The following is an 11,449-nucleotide window of genomic DNA, read 5'->3' as shown; positions in this document are numbered from 1 at the left end:
CCAAAGTTCAAACTAAAATATACACGCCTTAACATTCACTCACTGAAGGTTATGTCGTATAAAAATATGACCCGGTTGACAAAAAAATTACGGCGAAAAAAATGGACAACAAAGGACAAGAATCCTATTAATTCTTACAAACGACATGATTGGCGAGCAAAAGTCTTGCCAATAGAATACAAATTAGTCGGAGTTGGAAAATTTGTTAGTGTTCTCTAAATCTCTAGGATTGTATGATAAGCTTAAAAAATGATTCGAGTCAATATTGAATTAGAGTCTTTAACATACATCTTTTGTTCTTTTTCATTCTTTTGGCGTCTGGATATTTACCAGGGCAGGCGACGCTGATTTTTTAACGTACAACAAAGATGTTTGTAATATCTACAAAGGTAAAACAGACGATTACATACAAAACAAAATAATGGTCACGACTAGCAATTGCTGACAACTTATCATCTTAGTTTACAAATGACCCCAGAAATAAGCAACACAAATAATAGTATTAAAAAACAAGTGTGATATTACAGAATAAGGTTGGGCTAACATTAAATTGCCCATGTTTTCTGGCTTACTCTTGAGATCTTTGTAAATAGTCGTATTTTGGAAATTTGATACGGCGAATATATAAAATGTATTCTTCAACAGAATATTGATTGATGTCTACTTGATTGTTGAAAAGTATCTTTTTTAGATCTTTTGGATCTAAATTCCTCAGTTTCTACCAAATTATTTTATGAAGAAACATAAATCAGTATGTAGGATAGAAAATATAGACAGCAAACAATGAATGATAGAATATCAAATTAGTTTTGCGATAAAATTTTGTATGATATTATGATATCACGACGTAGGATGCGATAAAAAATGATATGATATGATATCATGAAGTTTGATTCGACAGATTATAGACAACTAACATAATGTGTGAATGTGTCATATTATATCACGGATGAACATAAAGACTATAAACTAGTATGATATTAAGATATCACGAATAATTAATGCGCTAAAATAAAGACAACTATGCTTGATGTATGATATCGCGATGTATGATCCGATAAACTTAACAAAACAAAACATCCGATAAAATGTAGACAGCAAACATCATGTTAGAATGACGAAGTGTGATCCGATAAAATTAGATAGCAAACATGGTTTTATGATACCGCAAATATACGCATAGACAACAAACATGAAGTGTGATATTACGATATCACGAAGTATGATACGATAATAATGAAGAAAGCAAACGAGTGTGGTGCGATAAAAAATTATAGACACCAGACATGTATTATGATATCAGAATAAATAATGCGATAAATTTAAAGACATCAAACATGATGTATGATGTTATGATATTGCAAAGTATAAATTCTAGACATAAAACATGATGTTTGGTTTTATAAAATGACGAAGTAAGATCCGATAGTATATAGACACGTAAACATGATGTATGATATTAAGATATCGCGAAAAAAAAATGCGATAAACTTAAAGACAGAAATATGATGTTTGCTATTATGATATTATGAAGTATCATATAATGAACGTATAGAGAGCAAACATGATGTATAATGTTATGATATCGCGAAGTTTGATTCTATAAAATATAGACAGCAAACATAAAGTATAATGTTATGATATCGCGAATTTTGAAGCGATACAAATGTAATCAACAAACATTATTTATGATATATTATTACTGACATCATGAAGTATGAATGCGATAAAAAAAAAATTATATACATCAAATACGATGTATGTTAATAAGATATCACGCTTATGGTGCGATAAAATTTGGGAAGCATGGTGTGGTGAAAAAAATTGACAGCAAAGATTATCTTTGGTAGGAACTATGATGATGGTGTATCATATTATGATGATGCGATAAAATATAAACAGCAAACATGTATGGTGTATGATGTTATGGTTAGATATGGCGAAGTATATGATCCGATGATACACGATCTAATTTCGAATAACCCTGTTTGTGTGCAATAGACATCCATGTGGGCATCTGCTCCTCTTAAAACTTGAAATGTGGACGATGTGGAAGTCTGTATGTTGTGAGAAATGCACAATACGCTAACTTGTTAAAGAATGTGATGTTTTATATTAGATTAAGGCTGTGAAACACCTAATGAAAAAGGTGACTGACTAATTGGTGACAGCTTCAACCCATATACTTATTGTTTACGCAATGTTTCTCAGCTGTCTGCCATTTGCAAGGTACAATATCAATCGGTGTAAGCAAGGTGTGTTTTGGAAGGTTGGAAAATGAACCACAAAGGCTGTGATTACATATTGTTTAAATAGCGACTGAAAATTGACATTATATGAAGTAAGAGTGAAAAACGGAGGTGAAGAAGGCAGTATAAGTCTATCACGTCCCAATAAAAGAACTCAAATAAAGGTCAAACATAGAGAGGGATTATATCATTTATAACATGTGAAAGTATTTTGTTATGGTGGTAAAGTTTTTTTTCATAACGCACTACTTTCTCATCACTGATCAGTTTGCCTATTTTCGAACTTGTCTCCACAATTGTAATTCATTTTTATGCATATTATAATTATGTTAATCAAGATATGTCCCCTTAATTAAAGAAATTAGTTACATCAGATTTTGATAAAGCAGGTTTATTGCTCTTGAATTTGATTCTATGAGTAACCTTGCCTGACAATATATCTTTGTCTTGTGTATCAGTCATCTTTTATCTTTCTTACCTTCCATAGAGCTAAGATTGAGCTAGGAACCTTAGTTGTTGTCCACAATTTGAAGTTTGTTTCTTTGTTCAATGCAAGACATATTGAATGTGAAACAACTTTCCACTTGATTCAGATATGATGGAAAAGTCCCAAAGAAAACAATTTAGAAATGAGTCAATGACTGGTAATTTAGTATTTAGTATACTAATTAGTATGCATTGCTGGACTACCACCCGATATACTATGTTGGATACCAAGGATAAGGTACTTAGATATGTAATCTTTGTCTAACCCATGTTTTGTGTATAAGTGTGTTGAATAAGGCACTTCTATTGAAGAACGATTTAAAGAAGCTTTAAGGTGGTTTATTTAGTATAAACATTTAGTCAATTGATGAAAGCCTCTTTCTGATACTGAAGGTATAGTCCTCTGATATTACAACAAAAAGATTAGCAATTGCAGACATCCCCGAGATATATTTTATTCACAGGCATATAAATTCGTATAGACTTCTACTTTATCTTGCTTTACTTTATCAAATACTGGTCTATCTGATGAAACTCTAACAAAGACTAAGGTATGATTATTGACACGTTGTGACTCTATCAAAGACTAAAGTATGATTATTGAAACGTTGTGACTCTATTGAGGAGTAAGGTATGATTATTGAAACGTTGTGACACTATCAAAGACTAAGATATGATTATTAAAACGTTGTGACTCTATTGAGGAGTAAGGTATGATTATTGAAACGTTGTGACTCTATCAAAGACTAAGGTATGATTATTGAAACCTTGTGAATCTATCAAAAAGTAAGGTATGATTATTGAAACGTTGCGACTCTATCAAAGACTAAGGTATGATTATTGAAACCTTGTGAATCTATCAAAAAGTAAGGTATGATTATTGAAACGTTGCGACTCTATCAGAGACTAAGGTATGATTATTGAAACCTTGTGAATCTATCAAAAAGTAAGGTATGATTATTGAAACGTTGTGACTCTATTGAGGAGTAAGGTATGATTATTGAAACGTTGTGACTCTATCAAAGACTATGGTATGATTATTGAAACGTTGTGACTCTATCAAAGACTAACGTATGATTATTGAAACGTTGTGACTCTATCGAAGACTACGGTATGATTATTGAAACGTTGTGACTCTATCAAAGACTGACGTATGATTATTGAAACGCTGTGACTCTATCAAAGACTACGGTATGATTGTTGAAACGTTGCGACTCTATCGAAGACTAAGGTATGATTATTGAATCGTGGTGACTATATTAATATTTTTAAATGAGGGTTCAACCATGTGACTTAACAAGTCATTCCATTCAACTAAAATGTTCATGGGTAGGACGGGGGAGAGGGGAGTAAATATTAACTACCGGTACGGACCGGGATTAAGGTATGATTATTGAAACGCGTTGACTCTATCAAAGTAAAAGTAATGATTTATGGAATTTGTTCACGGAATAAAATATATATATATATGAAAAAAATATAATAAATCCGATTGTGCGAAGCTTGCTGACTACCAACGACAAAGGTATAAACATTGCTGAATATCAAATATAAGGTATGATTCTTGACGACTTCAAAAAACTAAGGTATGGACATTGCTGACTACCGAAGACAAAGTCATGAATCTTACTAACTGTCATAGACAAAAGGATGAACCTTGCTGACTACCAAAGATTAATATATGAATTTGACTAACAAATACTTGGTAGGAGTCTTGCTGACCAAAGACTTGAAACTATTAAATTGTCAGTAGTGGACAGAGGATTTTTTTTAGGAGAATCAGATTTCGTTAATGGTATTTATAACATTTGATTACAGGTAATTTAGTCAGAGGTTCATTTGCATTATAACTCTTAAAGAATGTCTGTCAGTTGAATGAGGTATCTAATTTAGTTATCTAATATAATTAAAACTAACGTGATTTGTATACTGGTATAACAGATGTAGAAACCACATCATTAACAATGTATTGACTTAATTCCTTTGATCTATAGGTCGCTCACTAAACATCTAAATATTAGATCTACTTACTAAATGTACCTATTAGTTTGTTGTGACTGCGATACTTCCATAGGTAAAGTTTATTACGGAAGCTGTGAGTGGAAGGACTGCATTTAAATTATTGTAATGTGAATTCCTCTGCACTTGAATGGGCAGATAATCTAACGCCTGTTGCAACTTCCTGCTTAAAAGTTACTGTTAAGGAGTTTCATAACATTTCCATGGGCTTCTGTAACACTTGATTCCATTAGTCTGAGATGTTGACCTAGATAGTAAACCATGCTTACTCTTTATAAACACCTAATGGTACATCTATTTGGAGGTGTCGACTACTATACTACCTTTACTCCCGATTTTGCCAATCTTTGCACGAGATTTAGATTAACGGAATTGTCTTGGGTTTTACGGATTTCTATTCCATTTTCCCCCAGCGCATCTTGGTGTTGAACCCTATATCTGTATTCGCTGATGGTTTAACAGACGAGAGTGTATGCTCCCTAAAAACAAGGCATCTTGCTAACTGCTATCTTTAAAAATCATTGGTATTCCCTTACTTCGTTGCTGATGCTTTTAGTAATCTAATCATGCTGCAAACACCACCCATTATGTCATTTAATTTGACAAATTACTGTTGTGTATAGTTAACCATTGACTCAAGCTAACTACATACAACTCAGACATCTAACAATGAATCGACAATTCTAGACACAAATAATCATAAATACCACGCAAATCCTTTCATCCATTCACAATGCTACAGTCTTTCATAGGGATACGAGCCTTTATTTTATGATTAAAGGGACTGTTATACCATTTATGGGAATGATTTGAGCGTTGAATACATGTAAATAGTCTTCAGAAGTACCAAAAATGTACGAAAATCACGTAAATCCTTCAAAAGTCTCAAACTTGGAATTTCTTTTCCTCTGTCTATAGATGTCCTTTCTATATATGGCGTAACTCAAGATAAGGCGACTTGTCTTTTAAACTTTCAAACGCTGATAATTCTGGATACACATGATATGAAGGCTCAAATTTTTACAGTGAACTGTGAACACTATTACTTTTATTTTAAAAATTTCCCGTTTCTGCGACTAAGATATGATTGGTTCCTTTAAGGTGGAATTGAAATCTATCCACTCATGTATTGCAATAATTGACACAATGCAATTCGGGAATGCTATAAGGGAATTGAAAGGGATTCAAACGAGGATATTTATTCGAGCCAGTGATGACTTTATACGAACTGTCCAATTTTTTCCGCAACGTCTGTTATGTGTTTTTATAAATCTATAAGCAACTTTTTATCCCTGTGTTGTTACATGATACTTCTTACTGTCTTTTTATGTTCAATTATCTTAAAAATTAAGTTTCACGATCGAATAAAATAATGCAATAAGTCTTTCTCCTAAAGATTGACTTCCCACAATGCTCTCTGAATAAGGGAGAAAACCACACATTAAAAGAATATCAGATCACAGTGATAAAATTAGAAATTTGAATTTCCAGAATATAAAGACAGTATCAGAGATACAACTAAGACAGTTAGTAACGTCTTGAACTGGAAAAACCAGTCATCTGACATTGCAACGGAATTGTGCAAATACAAGCTCTCAGTGTATCTGATATACATGCAAAACCTCTTTTGGATCTCACCATCTTAACCATTACTCATTTACCCGATACAAGTATTATAATAATATTTGATCTCCTTTCTATTTTCAGGCATTTGTTGACCCATACCCGGAAGAAAATAATGGTAAGTTTCTGTAATACAAATTGGATTCCATGACTTTTCATCTTAGAGAAGCTCCATTGTTTTTTTTAGCGTGGTGGAGGTCGCTAGCTATTAAGCACACCTGTTTGTTTGACTTACACTAACCACTTGATCCACACAAACGATGATAGTACTCGCAGTCCGAAGTGATTGTAAGACTACGATCTATGATTTTTTGTTGGTTATGACATGTTCTTGTATATGTTTCCTGATGCCTTCGTCCCACTTGTAAAGGTTTGATCAACTAACTTGAAGAAATGTTCAGTTTTATACTTTATACACGATATTTTTCTGTTACAGGTATAAATAGTGTATTTTTAACAGAAGGAGATATATTAGTGGATATGGTAAGCATTTTTACAGTACTTATAATCATTAAGTGGTGTTGGTAGAATAATTGGTATTGGGTGGGGTCAAAAAAGCTCTGGAATAAGATGTCTTCTTTGCAGAAATTTAGATATTTTATGAGTTACTTATTCGATACATGGGTACACTGTTCATAAAAATGTTATGGATATTTCAGACTTTAAAACATGTTTAGATTTAATATTTAAGATGTAAACATTATAATATTCAATTATTTTTCCAATTACGATATTAGCCGGATCATCAAAGTGTGTATAACCATCATTCGAGACAGGTTACTTATGAGTAATTCATATTTTTGGCATGTTTTTATTCCTTTTGTATATGTAATTATTTCACATTCTTTCGATTTTGGGGGGAGCTGGTTAGGTAGAATGGACTGACATAAAAAACGGGCCCAGTCTTACAATCTAATTGAAAATCTAATTACCTCATTGCCCACTTCCTGGAGTTGGTCGTCTCCAAAATCTGATACTACGACAGAAAAGTACGATGTAAAACTCCATTTCAATTCATTTGGTTTCTTGTATCAATATATGAAATCAGAAGCCAGTTATTAATTGAAAAATATTGGCACAGTGACACATCACTGGATCAAATGTATTTGCTAATATCATGCTGACTGACACTGACACTTGGAGTCTTCAACTTTGAACAACAATCTGACGTCGATGTTAAATATCAATTAAACCAAATAAAATCATGAGTGGAATCGTACACTGTTCCGTTAATTTTCACTAGATTTACAGAAACCAGATATTTCGGGCTTTTCAGATATATCACACTTCTCATTATTGTACTCTGACACAGACTGCGTATTTAGCCCTTTTTAGGCTTCAACCAAAGTCGAAAGAGCGTTTATCATAATGTGAATTGTTGTTCCTCTTCTTCGTAGTAAACTGTTTTATTTCCCCATGGCTTAGTATAAAATCTCAACTACCCTACAGCACCAACTGACAACCGGAACATTATTCTTCAAACTAAAGTTTCCGTTCAGTCCAGTCTTTGAGTCAATGCTCTTTTGATTTTCGCGCAGTTGATAACTGCCGGTTCGCTAGGTTGTGTTGTTTACTGGTTGGGGTTTAATATAAACCCATTACCCATACAATATGATATAGCGAGTATTGTGTCAATTTGCATACTTTATGAATCGACAAAAAGGTCGTTGCAAACTTTTTTATGCATTTCTACCAAAGAATTTCTGAAATTTCGTGAACATTATTAAATACTATGTCTTAGAATGAACATAAAATTTAAGTTCTCGAAACGGTCAATATGAGTATATATCCACAAGTTAGCTTACCTGGTGTCATAAAGTTACAACAGAATCCTTGTAAAACCTGGAAAATTGGAAAATTCATAAAACTAAGTAATTATTGAAAAACGCTTGATATTAAGCGTTTTTTAATAGTTAATTGCATATTCATGGATAATTAGGCCTACTAAGATTATATAATGATCCTGTTATGTTATTTATGACACCAGGTATATCAACTGGCTCCTATTCGACAAGTTTAAAATTCTTAAATTTTATGTTAATTCTAAGACGTAGTATCACTTTAAGATTATTATGTCGATTGACTCACAAAAATATTATAATCTCCCAAATAATTCACTCTTGCGATGCATAGATTACACGTATTTATTTGGTTCGCATTATATAACATGCAACCTTTGAATGCTATATTTTATTTTTCTAGCATCAGCCAGCATATATTTCTTGTATGAAATTTTAAAATCATTATTTTTTTTTTTAGACGATCTGATTAACATGCAGATGTAGTGTTTCGATTCATCTTTTTTCTCACTCGACATCTATGAACTGACAAAGTTTGTGACAATACGAGGTTCTTTAAGTATATAACCAATCAAATGCTTAAGATGTACTGCCTTCTTTAAGCATCGTTATTGTTGAGGATAAATCGGGATAACCTTATAGCGAACGTGGTTTTTAGATGAATTTCGTCAGATCATGGGTGGCGAGCGTAGTAACCTAAAGAGAAACACGACACAAACATAAATTTTCATTTTAATCAGGTTGTTACATGAATAGAAATCAATATGTTACCTTATTAGTTCTATAATTGTATATTAGTGTTGTGAATTGCATCTTAAGTGAACAGAATGTTGTCCTGTATATTATTTTTCTGCTCAGACCTAGGCTCTGACCAATTGAAAGTCCCCTTAGGATTATGCATGATGAATTCTCCACAAATGTTATAAACCATTAGCATTGTATTATTTGTATATGTATGTCTGAATGTTATTCGTGTTTTCTCAAAGGGATAAAGTCGTCTAAATATTAGCTTAACCAGCGGATAGAGCTTCATCTAATTTATTCTGATCCCCTTTCAGAAGCTCTACCTGGTGGAGAGCAAATCAATATTTAGACGCCTTTATTCATTTAATCAATTTCACAGAAGTCTCACCCTATAAGCAATTTCTTGCAACCTTTTTTTTATTTTACATGGTCAGAATTAGGTCCAACATACCAAAACGACAGGGTACATTGTAAAGGCAATACAATTGTAAATAAGTATAGACTCTAGGCGTCTGAAAACTTTATTCTTACTTTGATTCTGAGATGTTGTAACAGAAAGTTCAACATGTAAGGATTTATAGGTTCAGACATGTCGGTTTTCTTCACAAGCGTTACAATCAATTTATTATCATTATCTTGCAGAGACGAAATGCAGTAAGAGATATACATTCTACTTGGTTAAATAGAACAGTTCCTTATGAAATAGATAACACTTATGGTAACAGCTATTTATTATCTGTTTCCTTGGATCTATACCTAGGCATCACAGCACAAAATAAATATATATAGTATATTCCTAGTCATATCAATTAGCATTTATTGATTCAAACTGAACTGATGGACCAACAATTCATGGATCGTGGTTATGGTCTAAAGCAATTTTTATTGACTGCAGTGTGCACTCCGACAAGGGATACCAGCAGATCATGTGCGAGCATTGAAAGTTTTGGTCGATTGAAGATACTTCACGATGAGTCATTATGTAGAAATTTGTGGAGTCACAGAAGCAATGACCCATTCAATATCACGGAATAGTTTCTATTTAATGTTTAATAGAGATATTGTACAGATTGGTTCTGATTATAAAATATATTTACCTTGTGTAATACACTTCATTTTGTGCTAACTTGCCCCAATGTTTCAGATCATGTCCAAAGAATGGAAATGAAACTTGCCATGGATGAATTTCAAAATAAAACCTGTGTCAGATTTGTTCCGAGAACAGATGAACCAGATTACATTAGAATACGATCAGATACTGGGTATGTTGGGTTATTCGAATCAGCTTTTATTATACTTACTACTTACTATACTTAAAACGAACAGGAAAGCATTTGCGACATCACTCAATATCACCAGCATTTCAGGAGAAGGTCCAGAAATCCAGTTGAAACGTGGATTTCAACATTCATGGTAGGGTGATATATTAACGTCCTTATGATAAGCTGACAATTGCTACATTGTAGCATCGTTTTTTGTATTAATTCATTGTGAGAAGAAAGTTTCTCAAAGACTAGCCCAGATAGAGCATGCAGATTTACTTACTCTTACTCTATGCTCAGCCGTGTGTTCTGTGTTTCTTACAGATGTTTCAGTCCAGTTGGTAGGCGTGGTGGTCAACAGTTAGTGTCTATAGGACCAGGTTGTGATAGCAAGGGTACAATCATGCACGAGTTGATGCATACTCTCGGTTTTTGGCATGAACACAGTCGACCAGATAGAGATACATATATAACTATAATATGGGACAACATTCCACAAAGTAGGTAACTATAATTAAGTATTTTTAGGTTTTTTCATATAAAAATCTATAGATCACACACATGGATGTACTTGCAAAATGAATACCTTGACTATGGCAACTATTCAAAAGAGACAATACGAAGTATGAGGTAGTTCTATGATGCCACGATAAATTTTACTGTTTTCTGTCACTGATTCCAGACTTTTACGTTTCAATTGATTGTTTTACACCATCTTCCTCATAGAAAATAAATACAGTTATTTCTTTTTTATTGAGTTATCTCCTCTTCCGAAGTTCCAACGATTCTTTTTCAGTTCACGAAACGAATTTTAGAAAGTATACAGTAGAAGATATAGATACGTTAGGCGCAGCATATGATTATGGTTCTATTATGCATTATAAAAATAATACATTCGCCACAGACAGGTCAAAACCAACTATCAAAAATAAATACCCTCTATCTGAAGGTGTTGAGATGGGACAGAGAATCAGACTATCTGAAATAGATATAGATAAGGTGAAGCGACTGTACCGGTGCAGTAAGTAGTATTTCTTATTCAAATTTTAATTTGGAAAGAAATACCTAAGTCAGTTCTATAGTTTGTCAAGCTAGCAAAGTATTTGAGTTGCTCAAAAGTAAAAATGCAGATTATATCATATATAAAGATAGCTAAATTTGTCGTTTCACTGAAACAAACCGCCTATTCTATCGACCAAGAGAACTGATTAGCCTATTGCTCATCTGAGGGATTTTAATGATCAATCAAATATGTCAGCCATGAATA

The 11,449-nt window shown here is 32.9% G+C and overlaps 1 protein-coding gene across 1 annotated transcript; it reads left to right on the top strand.

Annotated features, from left to right (window-relative positions):
* Positions 1-9,565: 9,565 nt before the first annotated feature.
* LOTGIDRAFT_106252 (hypothetical protein) lies at positions 9,566-11,211 on the top strand (the record flags this gene model as incomplete). The annotated part of the gene is made up of 4 exons (XM_009062041.1): positions 9,566-9,638; positions 10,065-10,182; positions 10,507-10,682; positions 10,979-11,211. Coding segments are annotated over 4 exons (600 nt in total), but the record flags the coding sequence as incomplete, so codon positions are not given.
* Positions 11,212-11,449: the final 238 nt, after the last annotated feature.

This window comes from Lottia gigantea (genome assembly GCF_000327385.1).
Source record: "Lottia gigantea unplaced genomic scaffold LOTGIsca_5, whole genome shotgun sequence".
Lineage (NCBI taxonomy): Eukaryota > Metazoa > Mollusca > Gastropoda > Lottiidae > Lottia > Lottia gigantea.
The sequence above is the reverse complement of the archived record's forward strand: the minus strand, read 5'-3'. Positions and strand labels throughout refer to the sequence as shown.